A 22,939-nucleotide genomic window follows, 5' to 3' on the forward strand; every position below is an offset into this window, starting at 1 on the left:
TCAACAATAAACTTATAACTGCTGAAAATAAGAACCTATGTAAGTGAAATTTTTATTAAGTCCTACTCACCACTAAATTGTATGGTCCCTAAAAACAAGATGTTCAACTCCTATTCAGGGCCTCAGAAACAAGCCCAAGCAAGTTGCACCCACAACACTCTCTAATTCCTTTACTAACTTGTTAGCATTTGACAATGCCTCCCCCATGTCCGAAAGGATCAGGGTCCGTACTCTGGGAAGACCCACAGAACAGCTCCATTCTTCCCTAAAGATGCTATCGTCTGAGGAGAAGTGGACATACTTCCTTTCCCCTTAGATGGTGGCGGGTGTGCAGACCCAGTGTGCCACCTGTCCTCTCTGGCTGACAGGGTTCTGCTACTGTGTTCAGATTTATCAGCACCAGGGAAATCAAGATTATTATTATCCAGGAGGGTGAATAGTCTGATTTGCAGGTGTACATGGAGCAAAGGAAGTGTGTGTGGAGGGAGGATGGGTCTGGAAGGGGTCTCCTTCCCTCAGCTCATCACAAGGGCTGAGAAAGGTGAGGCAGCAATTTACCAGCTGGCATTTTACCCAGGAAGAAGGGGTCTTCTGAACTGACAAGGACTTGGAACCCTGGAGAAGCCTGTTTCAAGCAGATCTAGTTCAACAGTTACACACAACAGCCCCGCAGGCAAGTACTTCTCCCAACAGTACTCAGGAACCCATCTGTGAAGGCACAAACCTCTGAGCATGACCTCTGCCACTGTCAGCTTCTAATCAAGATAAACTGCCCCAGACCTTATCCAGGAAACAGCACAGGGGCCTCCTGGGTCACGTGGGGAGCTAGTCCAAAAGGAAAGAGTTATCATCGCGCACACAGTCAAGATGGGACATACACATGGCATGGAAAGCAGCAGCCTTATAAAGACAAGCTGGAGCCAAGAATCAGCTGCCAATGCTCTTGAGCAGGGTGAACCAAGCCAGCTTCCTGGGTAGTGGGACCACAGGCAACAGCAGAGAAGTTGGGCCGCTGTGCTGTGCTGTGCTGACTAGTGCAGGTGACAGGAACTCCAAGCACTTCTGACCCCTAAGCTGGAAAACTGGAACTCTGCATAAGACAGTAGGAGTGGGCCAAGTTTTAGAAGCATCCCAAGGCCTTGCCTCTCCGCTCGGAAGGCAATGCTCACCGCATGGAAGCCACAGGAACCTTGGGGCTGCCTCCGCCGGTCTATGCACAGGTTCCCTTGGAACTGCCTGCTCTAGGCTCCTGCACGCCTAACAAAACCCAAACAGGCATTTTTCAAAGAACTGGGCTACCAACTTGACGAAGCTAAGGCAGCTGATAGGAAATATAAAAAGTACTGGCCATAGCAGATGCTGAGGGCATAAGAATGGGTCCCAGATCCAGGAGAAGCAAGTTAATGCATGCAAGAGGATGAAACAGATCATTAAGAATAGAAATAAAGATGACTCTGTCAACCCAGGATCAACTCCCCTGCAGACACGGCCTAACGATGACAATGATATCACTAGCAAAGACAGACAAACATAGGGAGGTCAGCATAGAGTGCAGCTGCATGTAGTCACCTCCACATGATTGACTAAAAAATACAGGGAGGTCAGAATATAGAGTGCAGCTGGACGTAAGCTGCCTGCCTCCACATGAGTTACTTGAGTATATAATTATCTAATAGGTGAGTTTAGCCCAGCTACCTTTTTTTTTTTTTAAAGAGATGATAAATGTCAATGTCATTTATAACTGGTAGAGAAATTCTAGAAATTCTCCAAGCACATCAGTTCTCTACCCACAAGCCCCCAGGGCATTATTTTTAAAAAGATACTGTCAGCACGAACAGGAAATGAGTCTGCTCTGACCACAGCAAGGACACTAGTTGAGCATGTACCAGATGACTGATCAGAAGAAAGAGGGCCTTCACTTTCCAATCAAGGGCCCGGACAAGCTGCTGGGCTCCAAAGGGACTAGCCCACCCTCCTTCAAGTCTCGTTCTGTAGCCCAGGTTCGTCAGGAACTTGAGATGCTCTTGGCTCAGCTTCTTCTCTGCTAGGATTACATGCCACCATTTTACTACCTCTTAAAGAGAAGGAAACCAAAAAAACCGGTCCCCAATTTTCCCAAGTTCCTCAGCTCTGCACTATTAGCAAACATTTGCAGTATCTCTACAGATTCATTTAGCAGTTTCATATATAACTCTGTAGCAAACTACAGAGGGGATTCTCTACAGGTATTCATCATCCAACTTTATAATTGGATTGCATTTATTTCTCCAGGTTCTTTCCCACTATCCCATAGTCATTAAAATGACACAACAATAAATTTCTTTTTGAACAAAAAAAGGAATGTAGGGACTGGTTTTCTTCTTCTCTTTTTGTTTTGAAACAACTCAAATTAGTATTTTAAACTACAAAGTGCAGGTTTCTGCGTGGCTGAAGTCTAGAAGAATAGCGCCATGCTCGCTTCATAACCAACTTCTACTAAAGGCTTGTTTGGCTACACTGTTACTCAACATCCAAGCCCTTGCTAGCCAGGGCCCATGAGAGACTGTGCTTTAGAAGTGTGCAGCACCATGTACACTGATTGTCTGTGGCCTTGGCATCTCACAAGGCTGCCGCAGGTGTGGTGGAGAAACGCCACAATGTCAGGACTCCTGAATTCTAGCCTCAGCTCTGCCATGGACTGCTCAAGATAACGGACTAGTGACAATATACTCTCTAGTTTCTTCTTCTCTACAGAAAAGGGCACAAATAGTGTTTTGTTCAGATAGTGCTGAGTGTTTGAAACTTGGAGAAGTTCTTGGGAAACACAGGGGGTACTCTCTCACCGCACTGGGAATTCCAATATAGAGTGGGACTAATTTATCAGTTTCCCTTAGAAGACTATTGTGTGCTCCCGGGTTAGGAGTGAACACTAGCAGTTAACATTCATGGAGTGTTCAGTGTGCACCAGGCACCTGAGCTACCTACTCTATAAACATCACCTCACACTACTGACATTGCTGTATCCTCTGAACTCAAAACCCCACTGTCTTCATAATAACAAGAAATGGTTTTTACCAGCCAATCGTCAACTAAGGGTGGGAACACTTCTAACTGAAACCTGAAAACGCTGCTGTGAACTAGTCTCCACTATGACGACCTTATACAGAGGCCATCCAGAAAATGACCAATCAGTGTCTCAGATGACAGATCACAGCCTGGTGCATCATGTTCAATTCAGTTCAATTCACTACAAAATACAGCTTTTAAGAAGGGCCCATTTTAAGGTCTCTCGCTCTCTCTCTGAACGTCATGATGGGAATCATCTGAAACTGTAAAATATTATTGTAGCCAAAGCTTAAAACCCAGAAGCTTCCTGTAAAGCATAATGAGGATATATTCAATACAGAACGCAGGACTTGGAGGTAGGAAATGCAACTGAAAGCACACGACTTGTACAGGAACGTGATGATGCTGTGGCAAGGCAAGCATGCATCACATGACTGCAGGAAATGCCATCTGCTTTCTTTCCAGGCTACAGAAAGTTAAGTTACAGTTTTTAGTTTCTAAAAGCAGTTTTCTCTGCTTTAGATTCAAACCTTTTAATTTACTGATTTATTTTTTATTTTTAATTTTAAGCTGGTCCCTTGCAGGTAGATGAAAAAAGGAAAACAAAAACCCTAAACACTTCTTTCATAGCAAGTTGACAGTGCCTCTGTGCTGTGGGGCCCAATCCCTGAAAGCTCCGCAGCCCATGCATCATGTGGAGTGTGCTGCAACAGTTAACGCTACTCATGACTGTGTTGAGAAAAAGGTCAGTTCAACTCAGGGACTTCGTGATGACCCACTTGAAGCAGGACAGATCTGTGCTGCCCTCAGTGAGACTTGGCCTTGACTCAGTCCCTCAGACTGAGAAAAGAAGGGAGCTGAGATACTCAGTAGTGTTTCTCCAAGTCTGTTTTCAGAACTCTGAAGGGAAAATCAAACAACCAACCAACAAACAAAACAAAACAAGACCCAAACCTGAAAACAACAATCATCTCTTATGACATCCCATTATGGCAGGGATAAACTTTAAAAGTAGCATTAATAATGGCCTCCAATTTTAGCTTTCTCCTCCCCACCTATACAAGGCTAACTGCTAAAAGAGATTCAAGTTTACGGGGGAGCACAGGCTGGTGGGGAGTGGTGAAGGAGGAGGAGGTGGGAAAATTCGCTTCCAGCTACCAGGAGGCCACTGACTTGATCCCTGCTGTGCAGACCCAGACCACAGCTGGGAACACTAACACCTGCAGGAGCCCTTCTCCTCCACTCCAAACCTCCTCTTACCCTGAGCCGCCTTTGAGCAGCAGTGATAAGTATCCAAATTGCCTTTCTTTCTAATGAAAACTAAATTTCTTCCTTGGTCAAGGATGCCAAATGCAAGCTGAACTAGCTTCCCCTTAGGATTCTGGCCCCATTACTGTAAGCACAGCAGTTCTAAAGTTTCCTAGTTGTGATTCAGCAGAGAGAATGAGAAGCAACCCAATGTAGCAACACTAAGTAAAGAGCTCTCCAGAGAGGCTCTCAAAGGGAGCTGCATATTAGTCTGCAAAACACTCTTGAGAGGGCAATTGCCTTCAATTAATAGATCAAAAGATGGGGCGGCTACTTGATGGTGGATCGATGACGGTCAGGAAGAAAACATGGCTCAGTGCTGAATGCCCATCTTCCTAAATAATACTCTTTTGGAAGAAGAAAAAAAAAATCAAGATGTTTTGTATTAGGTTCTCTTTGGGGAATGAAAGGGGTGTTCACAAAGTGAAAAAACAACAACAACAACAAAAAACTAAAATTAGACCCAGTACCAAAACCATTAACAATTTGTATCCTATTAAATTTCTATTCCATGTTACCCTATTAGCTTCCATAACTGTAATCAGGGAAGGGAAATGCCTATTTTTCAAGGGCAAAACCTATTTGCAGGTTAAAGCCTTAGGTTTTTTTAGTCTAACTGGTGCTCCCTGAAAATAACCCACTCCTTCTATAATGCACTCTTAAAATAAAATAGAGGTGAAAGACCAAAATAAATAACCCAACACATATATATATTCCCAGAAGACTCCACCAAGTTAGACAAGGGGGTGGCGTGTTCCGTGAGCAGAGAAAGAGAAGGTGAGGAATACTGTGGAGGCAAGCCCTTAGTGAAAGGCCTTCTCAGACCACTGTCCACCCAGATTAGTGTGGGACTAAGGGAAGGGGAAGGTGCAAATAGCCATGTGGATCAAGCAAGCTTCTCTTCTCAGTCTCAGGCCTCTGGGCCCAGCCAGTCCCAAAAAGGTACTGCATCTCCTTGGTATTTAATGAAAAACGGAGTATACATAGCTGCTCAAGTGGCCATCCTGTCAGTATTCAGGGGCAGAGGGTCTCCCCTATGAGAACCTGTAGTGACCACTATTTTCAACATTGACGCTGGGTAATGCCCTGAATGCTGTCAGAAATAAAGGAAGACAGCCTGCCCAGCAAGGGACAGAGAAGAAGCACTAAGAAGCCCCCCTACGCCCGTGGTTTACAGAGAGCCACCGAGCAGCCAGTGGACACTGGTCCATTAGGAAGTAACATACTAGAAGAGTGGGAGGGGTGACTGCTAATCACCCTAAGAGATTTAGAGGTGTCAATCTGACTAAATGTCCCTCGAATTCTGTACTTCCTGCACCCACTAATGCACCCATGGTAAACAGGACAAAAGCAGATGGAAAGGGCCACGTTTCCCAGCTTAGTATTCTAGCAATCGAATTTGCAGATCTTGCTACAGCAGCAATGACCCATGGAAGCAAGTCCAAAAGCCACTTCCAACAGCCTTGAGTAAGACATCTGCTATATCCTCACTCTGCTTTTTCCTGCTCCTCGAATTTGAGTGGTGAACTGAAGCACAATCACCCCAGGACCTGCCAGGTCAAGGCCCGTTTCATCTACAGAACCACAGAGACAGCCCAATGGACCACCACAGGCTAGTCCGGCCAGGGAGGGGCTGCACTTTAGGACATACACATGATGCTCCCTTACTTCCCAGGGCAGTTTCCAACTCTGTCCACGCCGCCCCGCTCCACCAGATGGACTTATCTACGTATGTGATTTCCTTTTTTGCTATTTTGAGATGAACCTGTAAACGTGAGAATTCAGGGATCTGAGGTACTTCACATAAACACACTCAAGTATTAGTCTTTCACTTTTTAAAAACAAGAACACAGGAAAACGAGTCCCTTTCCCTCTCCCCTCAGATATGTGTGCATTTCCCACTAGGCTGACAATGGCTACCTCTGCACCACATCACTAATTTCCTGTACACACGACAATAAGTTATTAAGGACAGGGTTTGTCCCAGGCACACCAGCAGCTGTAGAAGACACCTGCAGCTCCTGTAGGCTAAGTTCCAGTTTGCTCACAGCCTCTCGGAAGGCAAATTTGTTTCGAGTCTGAGGGATGCAGTCCACGTACCCTGAGCAGTAGTCAAGCAGCTGGTGCCCAGTGTCTACCAGTTGGCTATTGGGCACAGGTTCCGTGATTGCACTGGACAGTAGGTCGGCACACTCCAGCAGGGCCTCTTTGCTGATTTTGTCAGCTGAGATTTTCTCGGCTGCCTGTTTGGTTTTTCTCAGGGCCACCTTAGTACCTGCTGTGCCATTGGCCATTTTGGCTGGCGAGATGGAAGATGTGGGCAAAGGCACTTGAGGTGGAGGCATCACTGGCCTCCCAGGTTTCCCACTACTGGGCACTGGCCCTGGAGCTGCCTTTTTTCCTCCCTCTTGGGTTTCTGGAGTGGGCTGTCCTGCAGGCGGGGCAGTCGGCTCTTCCTCGGGGTCTGAGCAGGTGGATGGATGCTGCAGTAGTCTCATCACTGGTGGTGGGGGTGGGGCACACTTTGGTTTTACCCGTCGGGGTCGGTCCTTGTCTCCAGAGGATGTGACCTGATGCTCAGATAAGAGCTTGAATTTATTCCCCTGAGAGTCTGTGCCAATGAGCTGCACATCAGCTGGAGTGTGTTTCAGAGTGGGTGAGATAAGGACGGGCACTTTGTGGTTGTGGGTAGTTGGGAGGACGGCTATGGCCTTGGCTGGAGAGGACCAGCCTGGCTGCTCTCCATCCTCTGGGACTCCAGCGACTCCAAGTCGCGTCCCGCCATTCCTTTCCTTGCCTTTGGGGGCAGCTGCCACCCCAGCCACCCCTACCCCTGGAGAGTCGCTCTCTGTGATGGCTGGGTCAGGGGCTCTCAGGGGAAGAGCTGTGGCTCCTCTGGGCAACAGTTTGGCTTTTGGTCTCTCCCTGGCTGGAGCAGTCCCTTCCTCAGATTTTTTTGGAAGCATGTCATTAGCCCTGTCCACATTCTCTTCTGGCTGAGAAGAGGTGGACACTGTCCTTTCCAGCTGGAGTTTGGACCTCTGGCAGTTCCTGGGAAGGGTCATTGCCATCCTATCCTGCTCTGGAAGCCCTGAGGACATGGAAGATGTAGAGTTTGACCTTGGAAAAGGCTTGGAAGTGTCATCACTGGCTGTGGGTTTACCTGCTCGTAAGCCCAGTGTCTTTTTGATTAAGCGAGGTGTAAAGAAGCCTGTGATGCCAGACCACCCCCCCCCAGCAGTGCCGCTGCCCCCACCCCCACCACTGTCGTCAGTACAGAGGCTCCTCTGGGCAAAGCTCCCCCCATAGCACTTGGCTGGCACCAGATTCGACTCTTGCTGGCTGGGAGTGAAAGAGAACCCATCAGCATGCTGTAGAGAAGCAACAGGTGAGAAGTTACCCGTGAGTTCATATTTCTTGTGGGGCTGGTTCTCCATCTCACGAAAGGAGCTGCTGCGCTTAGGGGGCGCGGGGGCATTTCTCTTTTTCATGAAGGAGCTGAAGAAGCCTCCCTTCCTATCCCTGGTGAAGCATGTCTCTTTGGCATCTTCTAAGAGGCTGCTAGGTGACTTATCTCTTTGCTTTCGAGGCAGAGCTGGAGACCCACTGGAGGCTTGTGCACTTCTAATGAACCCTGCTGAGAAATGGCCAATCAGTAACAGGAAAGACAAAAGGTGAGCCAGTTAGCATGACTAAATTAGAAAAGTTCTGTCTGCATTTATTACACATCAGATGTTGGCCTTACGTAGGACATTAACAAACATCACTGCTTCAGTGATTAGTGTCCAGTTGGGATGTGGATAGTAATGGTGACACTTGCTCTTGGTTCTGTGTGCACCCCTCTCTACAATCCAGATGCACCTGTCATCACTTATCTGGGTAACTATGTGGGAGCCAGGGGCTGAGAAAACAGAGCTGGTAAGCAGGCCCTATACTGGATGGACAGCTCCGCCCATACTGGCAAGGCAGGGCCAAGGCCCAGAAGCGTCACACACTGGTTCTTCAGGCATACACTCTCTGCTCTGACCCCTCATACCTGGTGCTGAGCTGGACGCCAGGCTCTCAGAGACATCAAGACCCCCATCTACATTCTCTTTGTTTTCCCCCTGCTTCTTCAGGGTCCGAGTCTTGGAAGGAAGTAGAGGTAACCGAGGCAGGTATGGAACCACAGATGACGAGGAGGCAGCTCTCCCAAGCTCCTCAGCCACCTCTGTAAGAAAGACAAGGTCTGGTCAAAAAGACACTCTTAAGATAGAGAACAAGGCATACAACTGAAAAGGGGGAAAGGAGAGCAGAATACTGAAGTTCATAAATGCAGCTGAGTGAACAGTCGGTGCTATAGGCCCAGATGCTCAGAAGCCTGAGGCTGGGGGATCCATTCAGCCCAGAAATATGAGACTAGCCTGAGCAAAATGGCAAGATGTCATCTTGAAAATAACAAAAATAAATTATACAAAGACACATAAATGAAGTCAGAGTATATAATCTTATGTGTGCATAGGAGCTTCTATATGTGGAGGACAGAGGCCAATGCCAGGTGCTTCCCCAACTGCTTTCCACCTTACCTTTTGAGACAGGGTCTCTCCTCAGCCTAGCGCTCACTGTTTTAGCTAGACCAATTGGCAAGCAAGCCAGTGATCTTCCTATTTCCATCTCCCAGGGGTGTGTTGTCATGCCCAGTTCTGCATGTGGGTGCTGGGGATCTGAAGTCAGGTCCTCTGACCTGAATGCCAAACACTTTACTAACTGAGCTACCGCCCAACCCCATGTATACTCTTATGTACAATTTCTTTTTACTCAGCATTATTCTTACAGATTTACATGTAATTGCATGTGGTGGGATCTCTTCCTCATTGTATAGTAGTATTCTGATGTGTGATACTACCAAAATTCATTTGTCCTCCTAATGATGGTTATTTAGGATGTTTCCAATTGTAGCTACTATGAATATGTTGCTAGAAACAACCTGATACAAGTTTGTTGGTTCACAAGGCCATGTACATCTAATTGATGTGAACGGATAGGTCATGGGGTGCGCATTCACTGATCTTATATCAGGTTCTGACCAATATAACAGCCATATCAGTTTACACCCACACTGCCAGTGTGTAAATGTTCTGGCTACCTACTCGGCATGCCTGCAAAAACTGGATGCTGTTATTCTGTAGTGTATGTAACTTGATTTTGCTCATCCTGGTAAGCATGCCATGGGAATCTCACGGTTTAATCTGTTATTTCCTGCTGGCAAGTGACGTTGCTCATAGCTTCACATGCTTACTGGGCTCAGTGGGCATTTGGAGAGCCTCCCTTACTAAGTGCTGTTCGGATGCTGAATAAAGAGGACGCATGTCTGGAGAGATTTCTATTTTTAGGTTGCAGTTTTCACTGAAAAGGAGAGTAATATAATTTATTCCATTTCATGCAAGTGAAACAAATCATTCTCATTCTCTCTCTCTCTCTCTCTCTCTCTCTCTCTCTCTCTCTCTCCCACTCACTCACTCACACACACACACCAACTAACCAATTGCAATGGGAAAAACAAAAGCCTGATTCTTTTGAGCTGGGGATGTCACTCGGGTGGTAGAGTATCTGTCTAACATGCATGAAAACCTTGAGTTCGAGCCCAAGTACCAACATTAAAAAACAAAAACTAATAAACAAAAACAACCCTCCCCCAAATGAAACCTGATTATCAAAATAGTGTTCACTCTATCGGTCACCCTTGGCTGATTTAACCAAGTCATGACTTTTGTGACTTTTTAAAAAGATTTATTTATTATGTATACAGTGTTCTGCCTGCAGGCCAGAAGAGGACACCAGATCTATTATAGATGGTTGTGAGCCACCATGTGGGTGCTGGGAATTGAACTCAGGCCCTCTGGAAAAACAGCCAGTGCTCTTAACCTCTGAGCCACCTCTCCAGCCTCAAAATGTGTTTTGTTTTGTTTTTGAAACGGTCTCACTATGTAGCCCTGGCTGGCCTTGAACTCCCGGAGATCCACTTGCCTCTGCCTCCCATGTTGCTGGGTTTAAAGGCATGCGCCACCATTGCCTGGCTGAGCTTTGTCGCTTTTACTGAGGCAAAAGTACACTCTTTATTCCTAAATAAAAATGAAACACAATCAATTAAATTGTAAAAATGTTACCACTCAAAGAATTTTTATTACATTTATTTGGGGTGTGTGTGTGTGTGTGTGTGTGTGTGGTGTGTGTGTGTGTGTGTGTGTGTGTGTTATGGACAACTCAGGGAAGGAGGAGGAAGATATTTTTATTGAAATGTTGATGATGTACTTCTGTTTCTCTTTTTTTCTTACCTCATGTGATTAATCACTAGAGGAAGACAAAATTCAACTCTTAATTTTTTCTAACATTTGAAAACTTAAATTACAAGATCAATTCTGTGCAATGATAAAGGGAGGAAAGTCTGTACAAACTTCAGAACTGTATCACAGTGTCTAATAGACAGGTGAAACTAGGACTTCTGTAGTCTTAGCTCTCCAAGAACAGGCTCTCACTCCAGAGCACAAGAAAGCAGGTTACTAACTTTAATAGTCTCATGATATATCTCAGGCTAGCCTTGAACTTGAGATCTTCCAGCCTTAGCCTCTTGAGTGCTGAAAGAACTGGTGTGCCACCACACTGCTTATTGCTTGACTTCTTTGGATGTGAGTACTACGTACAAAATCAAGCAACTTCCTGCATGTGTCCATATACTTCCTCTGTGTCCATATACCCATTTCTTGAGTAAGGACAAGCTTATCTCTATTGATAGCTTAATATATTTAAGAATATAATTTAAGTATTCAGTTATGTGGTTATACAATCAACAGTCCACTAGATGCTTAGATTGTTCCTACGTTTTTCAGTATTATAAACTATACTCAGATGACACATCTGTCTAGAGAAATCTTGGTTATACTCTATTTCTAGAAATGAAATTTTGTGATATTGATGGGGAGGGGGTCTAGGCCTTGCCTTAGATGTGGTTTAGAATTAGAATATATTTATTTATTTATTTGTTTGTTTATTTCGTTTTTCGAGACAGGGTTTCTCTGTGTAGTTTTGATGCCTGTCCTGGATCTTGCTCTGTAGACCAGGCTGGCCTCCAACTCAGAGATCTGCCTGGCTCTCTGTGCTGGGATTAAAGGTGTGCACCTCCACCGCCCGGCCTAGAATCCATTTGTTTTTAAAGATTTACTTTTAATTATGTACATATGTGTGGGTATACATACATGAGTGCAAGTGCACACAGAGACCAGGAGAGGGCACTGGAGCCTCTAGAGCAATGGTTCTCAACCTTCCTAATGCCATGACCCTTTAGTATCTGATATGTGACCCCTGTGAAAGGGTCTTTCAACAAACCCCCATGGGGTCACAACCCATAGGTTGAGAACCACTGCTCTAGAGCCAAGAGTTACAGGTATTTGTGAGTCACCCAAAGTGGGTGTTGAGAAATAAATTCTGGTTCTGGCCCTCTGCAAGAGCACTAAGTGTCCTGACTGCTGAGATGTTTTTCCAGCTCCTAGAACACTTTCACACTTATTTTTACAATCTTCTTCGTATTGTGTTAAGAACTATTGAAGTTACTGATTTTCTTTGTAGAGACCGAGCAAATTTCAAATCAAAATGTAATTTCAATGGAATATGATATAGAAAACCCCAAACTCCAGGGCGGTGGTGGCACATACCTTTAATCCCAGTACTCAGAAGGCAGAGAGGCAGGCAGATCTCTGTGAGTTCGAGGCCAGTCTGGTCTACAGAGTAAGAGCTGGGGATGTACACTGAAACCCTGTCTCAAAAAAAACAAATAAAAGAAAGGGAAAAAAAAAACAACACAGAACTAAAAAGGTATAAAACAGCAGTAACATGAGAATAATAAAGGTCAAAAGTCAACTTTCAACCCTTAAAAACTGTAGGAGCTGCTCATTTTTGAAATGACCATCACAGCCCTGCACCTGGCCACCAGTCGTCACCTCCCGCCGGAAGACTTACCTTCAGAGATGCTGGAGTCATGAAACATGGTTTCAAAAGCTTGATGGGTTTCAGCAAAAGACGGCCTGTCGGCAGGGCTCCACTTCCAGCCTGCAGTATAAGAGAACTTACAGCCTTCCTGACAGCCATGCCCGGCAGCACACCAGTAATGGGGTCCACACATCACAGTATGTGCCTATCAGAGTGCGGCACGTGCATGGGAGTGGGGGATGTGTGGCTAACTCCCGGTCCAGCCCTGAGGTGTGAGTGCCCACTCCTTGTGCTGGTCCTATTTAGCTTTGGTTCCCATTCCCACTACTACAAAAGTGAAGAAAAGTTGGGGACAATGCTTAGAAAATGGCAAATTTCCCTCTATTAGAGAAGTGAGCTGGGGGGCTGGTAGGATAGCTCAGTGGCAAAAGTGTTCCCACCAAGCCTGACAACCTGCGTTCAATCCCTGGCTTCCACACGGTGGAATGAGAGAACTTACTTATACAAATTCTCTCGGCTCCCACACTAATGCTGCAGTACACACACTCAAGCCCCATAAATAAATCAATGTAATTTAAAAAATAACTGGCTACACATGGTAGCACATACCTTTAATCCCAACATCGAAGAGGGAGAGGCAGGCAGATCTCTATGGGTCAAGGCCAGTCTGCCAGACACAGTGAGTTCCAGGCCAGCTGGGGCTTCATGGTGACACACTGTCTTTAAAACCAACCAAACAAAAAACAACAAAGCACACCCAGGTTCCTAAATATTGAGTGTATAAATTCAGAAGTTTAACAAGCTATCAGGAAGATTATAGAGTATCCACTTGATAAAGGGTAGCATGAGACACAAATGCTCAATGAGAAAATAATACAGTAAAAAAGTAATGATAGAGAAATGTGTGAACACAAGCACATTTTCATTACTACACATATTCCTAAGTGTGCTGCATCCTCAGCAAGGGTCTGATGTTTTGTCCACATTCATAAGAGATTACTTTTTGGCTTTTTTGTGTGTAATAAATGCATGGGAGCGTGCACTTAGATGTACACATGTAAGGCATGTGGAAGCCACAGAAAAACACAGGACGTCTTTCTCTACTGTTCTATGCTTTACTGCCTTGACATGGGGCCTCTCACTGACCAGAAGCTTGCCACTTCAGCTAAGTATGCTGGCTGGCCAGTGAGCTCCTGGACCCCGTGAGATCCCTGATGCTGGGGTTACAGGCATGTGCAGCTGAGCCAGGCTTTTTACACGGTTACCAGGGATTTGAACTCAAGTCGCCATGCTTACAGCGCAAGTGCTCTTACCCACTGAGCCACCTCCCAGCCCATTTGAGGTTATTTTAACAATCAGTCTTCAGTAACCATTCACATCTAGCTGAGAGCAGCCAATCCTCGTAACTTATTATGCGAACTCAGTTTCTCATTGTCTATCAAATATACAAATGTTTTTTCAGAAATTGGCTCTATATTTGGGCCACAGACAACTATTCTTAGGATTCCAATGAGACTCAATGGTACATCATGCACTCTGCCAACTGGCCCTGTCGATGACAAGCTCTTTAACTGTTAATGAGACCAGACCCAGTCTAAGGCTGAGAGCAGAAATGGTGCAGATTTCATTAACCATCCTGCTGCTGGTTCTTTTTCAAAGCTCAAACATGTAAAACACTTACATGCTCTCATAAGTTCATATACTTTAGGGGGGCATCCCTCAGGCTGTTCCATTCGATATCCCTTTTCCAGCAGGTCATAGACTTGAGATAGGTCAATACCCGGATATGGCGACATCCCATACGTAGCAATTTCCCACAACAGTACTCCAAAAGCTGTGTAAAGAGATTAAAAACTAATTTCGATTGGCCCCAACTCCAAATTTCTATACTAATTTGGTCTACTGGGTCTCTCTAGTTAGTCATTCTACTTCTCGTGGCAGTAGAAATTAGATCCAGGACAAGGACAAATTCTCAATGAAGCATTATCAGACCTTTCTTACACAGAGTGTTCCCCATGTCAGAATTCCATAAGTGAGCCAAACCTCACACAAAGAGCAGGAAGCTTTAGAGAGGAAGGACTATCACAACTCCAGTGCAGGATGGGGTCTGGACTGGACCCTTTTTCAAGCGCCCCACCCCTCACCCCAGACAGGCTCTTACATAGTCCAGGCTGGCCTAGAAGTTACTCTATAGCCCAGGCTGGCCTGTACTCCACTAGGTGCTCCTACTCCTTCAGTCTCCTGAGTGCTGAGTTCAGAGCCTATGCTGCCATGCCAAGCTACTTTGTTGTTCATACAGAGTCTCGCCATATTGCAGGTAGGACTCAAGGATCTGAGCATCTGAGCATCCAGAATGCTGAAGTACAGGCATCTGCTACCATGCCCCAACTATAACACTTACAGTGTTCCCATTGTCTCTGCTCCCAACCCCTATGCTGGGGAATGGCCCAGGGTCTTGTAGCAGCCAGACGAGTACTCTACCACTAAACTATACCCCATCCCTACGTAACTCAAGCTGCCCTTCAACATGCTAAGTAAGTAGCTCAGGCTGGCCTCACTCCAAACTCCCAGGCCTCCTATCTCAGATGCCTGAGTGATGGTATTACAGGTGTTTATTCCTCCCCAGCTGTTTCCACCAGCCTCTCCAAGTACTTTTTTTTATCTGAACATCATAAAAGCTCTGGTGAACTAAGGGAATTAGCTGGGCATGGTGGTACATGCCTATGGTCCTCACTCAGGAGATGGAGGCTGAAGAACTGCCCCAAGTTTTGGCCTAGGCTATATAGTGAATACCAGGCCGGCCATAGCTAATGTTAAATAAATAAATAAATGAAGCACATGTAAGAAGTTGTATCAATCTTACCCCAGACGTCAGATTTAATTGAAAAGGTGTTGTAGGCCAGACTCTCAGGCGCTGTCCATTTAATAGGAAATTTGGCTCCAGCGTGAGCAGTGTAGGTATCTCCAGTCATCAGTCTACTTAAACCAAAGTCAGCCACTTTTACCACATGGTTTTCTCCCACTAGGCAGTTCCGTGCAGCAAGATCTCTATGGGAAAGAGAACCCTGCATTATTCCGGCTGATACGGGTCTGAACACTCTAGTCTTGGTTCTTTGTGCTACAGCCAGTTGATAAGGAAATGCTAACTAACACTGTACTACTTTATGATAATCACCAACATGGAAACTTGCTAATTTCTACCACTCACTGAGTAACCACAAGGAGGCAGAAGACAGACGTTAGACAAAATGAATTCCTTTTTAAGTATGATGGGATACATTTGAAGGGGAAGCAACAGACCCCTCCCTGAAGGCTTTAAAACACTTTCCTAGGACAGAATCATACTTCAAAACTGTGGCCACTAGATGGAGCAAAAGGATCCTAGATGTAGTGTCAGGCAACCGGGCTTTCTGGTTTGAGACTGTAACAGAGATTTTCTCCCTGTGAAATGTTCTGGCCAATTATTGCCTTCACATTCCTGTGGTTAGTCACACGCAGTGGTCAGGGTTGCACACCTATGGATGAAATTCTTCTTCTCCAGGTACTCCATGGCGGAAGAGATCTGAGTGGCCATGTAGAGCAGAACCACGGCTGTCACCTCCTCGCGATTGCACTCCCGGAGATAGTCGAGCAGATTCCCATACGGCATGTATTCCGTCACAATGTAGAAGGGCGGCTCCAGGGTACACACACCTGACCAAGAACAAGTGGACAATCTTCACCACTTTCTATGAAATAAATACAACAAAAACTTAAAAACAGGTTGCTAAGCGTCTGTCCTGCTGAGCTGTCCTCTGCAGCTTCACAGACTGTCTCAGCATCTGTCTGAAAGCAAAAGCACTCTCTTCTACGAACCTGACAAGGAGTGAGACCAAACTTCCTGGAGCTCTGTATGTGCCCCACTCCCCACTTCAACTGTGTGCAAACCCTGCTCATCTAAAGGAACAGAACTAAAGTGTGTGCTGACGCTCGCTTGCCTCCAACTACTCTGTCTTTTGTTTTCGGGGGCAGGGGGGTTGGGACAGGGTTTCTCTGTGTAGTTTTGGTGCCTGTCCTGGATCTCGCTCTGTAGACCAGGCTGGCCTCAAACTCACAGAGATCCACTTGCCTCTTCCTCCTGAGTGCTGGGATTAAAGGCATGAGCCACCACCACCTGGCTGCCTCGATTTTGTAAAAAACTGCCTCCATAGTTAAGGATTTCATTGATACATGGCAGATTCCATATTAATTATTTTTCTTTTTGCCTAGCTTACTTAATTTGAATATTCAAAAAAAATGATCCAGCTGGGCAGTGGTCTGGTCTACAGAGTAGATTCCAGGACAGCCAGGGTTACATAGTGAGACCCTGTCTTGAACCAACACCGCCGCCCCCGCCCCCCCCCCCCAAGGCCTGATTTTTAAAAAGGGAAAATGTTTAATCAAAGGCTCCTTTGTAGTCCAAACAGGTAAGAAACTAACCCATTGCAGCACATCCATTTCCTGCTTGAATAAACTGATCAGCTACAAGTTTTCATTCACTTTTTCAGTGGTCCTTTGCTTAATGTCTCTTAATATTTCATGACAATTTTTTGATGCCATATTGAATGCTTATGAACTCTGAATCTGGGGAAATCACCAACTGGACAGCTTTACATATTGCAATCAATTTGTGGCTAGGGAGATGAATGGGCATTTAAGAGCACTGGCTACTCTTCTGAGGACCTGGGTTTGATTCCCAGCATCCACATGGCAATTTACAACCATCTGTAACTCTAGTTCCGGGAAATCCAATGCTGTCCTCTGGCCTCCAAGGGCACTAGGCACACATGTAGTACACAGACACACATGTAGGCAAAACACCTAAACACATAAACTAAGAAAAAAAAAATTAAAGGGGCTGGAGAGTTGGTTCAGTGGTTAAGAGCACTGGCAGCTCTTCCAGAGGACCCAGAATTGATTCCTAAAACACACAGGGTGGCTTACAGCCATCTACAACTCCAGTTCCAGGGGATCCAATGTCCTCCTCTGGCTTCCTTAGGCACTGCAGACATATACATCCAAGCAAAACATGCATACATATAAATCAAAATGAAAAATAAAAGTTTTTTTTTTTAAAGCCATCAACTTGGGCCACTGTTTTTTGTTTTAAACAGTCTACTAATTAAATGATAAAGGATGAGTATGTATATGTGTGTGTTTGCAGTACTAAGCCTAAGACTTGATGCTTACTAGCTCTACCCCTGGTCTGCACCCCCAGCTTATGATTACATCTAGCACTTCCACCATGGTGCTGAAACAAAACAGAACATTCCGCACAAACGTGATCTGAAGACAACAAGGGGCTGGATGGGAGCACGGCCCTAAGGACACCTAGAGTTTGGGCTTCTTACCTAACAGTTGCACTAGGTTAGGATGCTTGATTTCCTTCATCACGGCAGCTTCTTTCAGGAACTCCTCCACCTCCATTGTGTCTTCCTGTTAAAGCCAGACAGTAGGTAAGACGCACAGACAGACAGACAAAAAGGAGGTCAAACCTCCCTCTCATTCAGGTAAGTCAGTTCATAAGCCTACTTCAAGTATAAAAGTAAAGGGCAGGAGAGATGCTCAGTGGTTAAGAGCACTCGTTGCTCTTGCAGAGGACCTGGGTCTGGTCCCCAGCACCCACATGCTCATAACCATCTCTAGTTCTAAGGACTCTGATGCCCTCTTCTGGCCTCCCTGGGCACTGCACCCATGTGGTGAACTTAAAATACAGGCAAAAACACTCATAGACGTACAATAAAAATAATTTTTTGAAAGTAAAAGGGATCATCATTTGAGTATTTTAGTATATTACCTTAAGAAATTTTACACAACCTAATACGCTCTACAGAAGAACAATTAAGTATACTGTCCTTGAATTTATCTAGTGTCAGACATTGGAGTAAAAATAAACAGGGTAGCAAAATTCCACAGCCTCATCTTACAGCTCACCACAACAGAGGGAGGGCTGAGACTCCGTTTTGCTAGTTAGTGTTTGACCTTCTGGTTAGGTCCTGCGTTTCTTAAAGAACAAAGTGCATGCGCAAGGCCTCCCTGCTTCCTTCACATCCCCAACATGCTCTGTCAACGGGGCTGACTGCCACCTATGAGGACAGCTCACATAAGTGACACACATAAGTGACACACCAGGGTACCGCATGATGGACAACTCTGCAATTTTATACCAGGACACTTAAAAAAGAGACACTGGGATCAGAAAGGGGACTTTCATGAGTTCACAAACAAGAAGTGATCGAGCAGGGCATGGTAGTGCATGGTAGCACTTGGGAGGCTAAGGCAGGAGGATTGTGACTGGAAGGCCAACCTGGACTACTTAGTGACACCCTGTCATTCTTACTCTAACTAAAAAGGGTGTCTCTAATTGCAAGGAGGCAGAAGGGAGAAACAAAAGGCAGGAGGATCGAGACCAAAATAGGGAGCCCATGATTCGCAGCCCGCACGGAGAACTCTGCTCAGCAGGGCTTGTTCTCAGTAGAACTTCTAATTTGCTTCTAAATTCCCACTGTGCTCTCTATCACCAGCCTCCAGAGACAAGCCTTTCCCGCACGTGGGTTGTACTGCAGTGAATAATCTGCCCTGCGCTGTCGGCAACGGCACTAGGGTTAATCACTGCCATTTGCTGAAGGGTTTGGCACCAGTGGGTGGAAAGTGTTCCAAAGCTGGAGAAGGGCACACTCATCTTCCACAAAAAGGCCTGGAAACTTAACTCTCAGCAACCCACCTTCAGTGTTTTCACTGCAACTGTAAGGCTGTACTTCTTCCAGACGCCAACATAAACCTCTCCGTACTGACCGCCCCCAAGTTTGTGCTTCATGGTAATATCTGTCCGTTCCATTTCCCATTTGTCATGGATAGGGGACACACCGTAGACGGTCGGCTTGTTACACTTGGGTGCTGGGTAGTGGAGTGTGGTCACCAGCCCGTCGGCGACCGTCGAGTGGTGGTGAACAAGCTCTGCCAGCGTGCTGAAGCGGCTCTCGGCGGTCACGTACACCTGGGGAGAGAAGCGGACTCAGCGACACCGGACGGCAAGGAGTCCTTTTCAAACCATGCACTTCACTGCCCAAGAGACATGAAGATGGGACATTGGTTTGTTTTTGAGACAGGGTCTCAACTATGTCCTTGAACTCACAGAGATCCACCTGCCTCTGCCTCCAGAATGCTCAAATTAAAGGTGTGCACCACTGTGCCTGGCCTAGTTTTCTGTTTGTTTGTTTTGTTGTTGTTGTTTTGAGACAGGGTCTCCATTATGTAGGCCTGGCTGGCCTTGAATTCCTGATGCTTCTGCCCCCACCTGCAAGGCACAGGGATTACAGGTGGTGTATGCGAGTGCTACTAGCGCTCCAGAAGGTTATCGCAATTAAGGCAAAGTAAATGTCAACGCTCAGGGCAAGGGAGACGGCTCAGTCTCATTGTAAGCATCCTTCCTATTCTTTCTAAACTAGCCTTGAAGGAGAATGTCCAACACGGCTGCAGAGACATCAGGCAGGCTAGTCCTCAGACTATTTCTAAGCAGCAAGACTACAGAATGTGTAATTCAGCACTCAGAAGACTCCGGAGGAGGAACCCCAGGAGTTTCAAGTCAGCCTATGCTAGAGCAAGAAACTGCCACAAAAAAAAGAGACTGTACAACCCAAACCTGAGAGATGTGATTGAAATAGACAATCAGGATCTGCCTCCTAAGCTAATAAAGTAGGACTTAGCCTCCATGGGGAACATAAACTGACAGCCACTAATTTAGATATTGGGAGGTTATATGGGTATAATTTTTACTTAATCATCACATAATTATAATTTTTATTTATTTTTACAACATCCTTTTCAAATGTCTAGGCCATTAAAAAAAGAGATATAAGCTGGGCAGTAGTGGTGCACGCCTTTAATCCCAGCACTTGGGAGGCAGAGGCAGGTGGATCTTTGTGAGTTTGAGGCCAGCCTGGGCTACAGAGTGAGTTCCAGGAAAGGCACAAAGCTACACAGAGAAACCCTGTCTCGAAAAACCGAAGAGAGAGAGAGAGAGAGAGAGAGAGAGAGAGAGAGAGAGAGAATTGGATTTCAGAGTTATTAACAAGATGCTTGTTAATTTGTGATAATTAGTAAGAAGTGTAAAATAAGATAGTCTTTAGCTTTATCTTTTTTCTTTTTTGGTTTTTCCAGACAGGGTTTCTCCGTGTAACAGCCTTGGCTGTCCTGGAACTCGCTCTGTAGATTAGGCCTGCCTCTGCCTCCTAAGTGCTGGGAGGCATGTGCCACCAACGCCAGGCTGGCTTTATCTTCTAAAAGAGTATGATTTGTTTGTTTCTAATTAACTGACTGATTAATTTACACAGAGTCCCTCTATATAACCCAGTCTGGTCTCCAACTTGTGATTTTCTTGCTTCTGCTTCATGAGTGCTGGGATTAGGGGATGTGCCATCATGCCCAGGCTACTGTTTAGATAAATAACAAGCCATTGTTTAAAACAAACAAAAAGTTAGCACCCAGACTCCTTGCTAGCTAGCTGTTAACCCCTGCAAAGGTTTCCACGATGTACACTTCCCAGCATGTGGAACTAGCTCTGTCTGACCTGCATGTAAAGGACACCATACAATGTTACCCAGTGTCTGCTTTCTGTCAGTTCCCTTTATTAAACTGTTACTCACATGCTATAAAATTCAGTATTTTACAGTATACAATTCCATAGCCTTTGGTACATTTACAAGGCTCGCAATCAACCACCACTATCCAAGTCCATCGAAGTACTTTCATCATTCCCCACAGAAAACCCATAGCTATTAGTGATCACTCACACACTCCTCTCCACAATTCTCTGGCAAATATTACTCTGTCAATCAACTTTACGTGTATGAAACTCATCCATAAGAGAGGCCAGAAAAATTCACTGTAAAGGGATAGAAACCAGGTATCTTAGGCTTGGGGCTACATAGTCTCTGTAGCAACTACTCAGGTCTACTTAGAAATAGAAAGTAGCTTCAGATACTACAGAAACAAATAGACATGGTGATATAGGTAGCCAGTAGGCCACAGCTTCCTATGGACTTGTATATAGAACATCATGTTCATTTCTGTTTCTGTAGGAGAGTCTATGTTAACAATATATGATCATTTATTAATAAATTACACTGCTTGGGACTTCCATAAATACTGTGGCTGTGAATCAATGTTCTTGCCTAAGTCTGGCATATCGGCGTGATCATTTCTGCTGTGTTTGTGTCAGGGAGTAGATGCACAGTGTCCCCCAAAAGACTTATGCTGAAGGGCTGGCTGTTCTTCAGCTGATGGGTCCAATCAGTACGCCGCTTCTCTCTGCTCCCTTTCTGGTGGCTATGAGGTGAGCAGTTCTGCTCCACCACATGACCCCACCATGATGTTCTACCTGACCACAGCCTGAAAGAATTAGAAACAGCCACTAGAAACAGACTGAACTCTCTGAAATCGTGAGTTAATATAAATATTTGTTAACTGTTTCTCTCTGGTATTTGTCAAGAGACAAACAAAAGCGAACAACTAATAACTGTTGGGTCTTGTTACATTACCTGCTGTGGGATGTTCTGTATGTTAAGTGTGTTGCTCTGATTAGTTTATAAATAAAACACTGATTGGCCAGTAGCCAGGCAGGAAGTATAGGTGGGACAAGCAGAGAAGAGAATTCTGGGAACTGGAAGGCAGAGAGAGAGAGAGAGAGAGAGAGAGAGAGAGAGAGACAGAGAGAGACAGAGAGAGAGAGAGACAGAGAGACGCTGCCAGCCGCCCCCATGAGAAGACATTAAGATACAAGGTAAGCCACGAGCCATGTGGCAACTTATAGATTAATAGAAATGGGTTGATTTAAGATAGAAGAACTAGATAACAAGAAGCCTGCCACGGCCATACAGTTTGTAAGCAATATAAGTCTCTGTGTGTTTACTTGGTTGGGTCTGAGCAGCTGTGGGACTGGCAGGTGAGAGAGATTTGTCCTGACTGTGGGCCAGGCAGGAAAACTCTAGCTACACCAGGCCATAGACAATACACTATTGTAGCTAGAGTTTTCCTGCCTGGCCCACAGTCAGGACAAATCTCTGTCACCTGCCAGTCCCACAGCCACTCAGACCCGACCAAGTAAACACAGAGACTTATATTGGTTACAAACTGTATGGCCATGGCAGGCTTCTTGCTAACTGTTCTTACAGCTTAAATTAATCCATTTCTATAAATCTATACCTTGCCACATGGCTCGTGGCTTACCGGCATCTTCACATGCTGTTTGTCATCATGGCGGCTGGCAGTGTCTCTCTGACTCAGCCTTCCACTTCCCAGCTTTATTCTCCTCCTTGTCCCGCCTACACTTCCTGCCTAGCCAATGGCCAATCAGTGTTTTATTTATTGACTAATGAGCAACACATTTGCCATACAGAACATCCCACAGCACACTATGCTTTTATAATGGTACAAAAAGAGAAAGAAAACTAGTAATGTATTTCCTATGCTGTATTAGCTTTAAACTTTACAAAAATTGCTTCATTTAATCTTTAGAATCCTACAAAATGGGGTTTAATAACAGACAAGGAGGAGACGGAAGTGATGGCTTAGTGGTTAAAAGTGCATACTGCTCTTGGAGAGGACT

The 22,939-nt window shown here is 45.4% G+C and overlaps 1 protein-coding gene across 1 annotated transcript in view; it reads right to left on the reverse strand.

Annotated features, from left to right (window-relative positions):
- Nucleotides 1-4,659: 4,659 nt before the first annotated feature.
- Abl2 (ABL proto-oncogene 2, non-receptor tyrosine kinase) overlaps nucleotides 4,660-22,939 on the reverse strand; it is a 98,298-nt gene continuing 80,018 nt past the window's right edge. Inside the window, exons 5-12 of the mRNA XM_059280894.1 lie at nucleotides 19,058-19,330; nucleotides 17,685-17,769; nucleotides 15,831-16,008; nucleotides 15,179-15,363; nucleotides 13,997-14,149; nucleotides 12,346-12,435; nucleotides 8,390-8,563; nucleotides 4,660-7,987 (exon numbers count right to left, since the gene is read on the reverse strand). Coding sequence (XP_059136877.1) covers nucleotides 6,270-7,987; nucleotides 8,390-8,563; nucleotides 12,346-12,435; nucleotides 13,997-14,149; nucleotides 15,179-15,363; nucleotides 15,831-16,008; nucleotides 17,685-17,769; nucleotides 19,058-19,330 — 2,856 coding nt within the window. The 3' untranslated portion in view covers nucleotides 4,660-6,269. The remainder of the gene's footprint in view (nucleotides 7,988-8,389; nucleotides 8,564-12,345; nucleotides 12,436-13,996; nucleotides 14,150-15,178; nucleotides 15,364-15,830; nucleotides 16,009-17,684; nucleotides 17,770-19,057; nucleotides 19,331-22,939) is intronic.

This window comes from Peromyscus eremicus, chromosome 15, assembly GCF_949786415.1.
Source record: "Peromyscus eremicus chromosome 15, PerEre_H2_v1, whole genome shotgun sequence".
NCBI lineage: Eukaryota > Metazoa > Chordata > Mammalia > Rodentia > Cricetidae > Peromyscus > Peromyscus eremicus.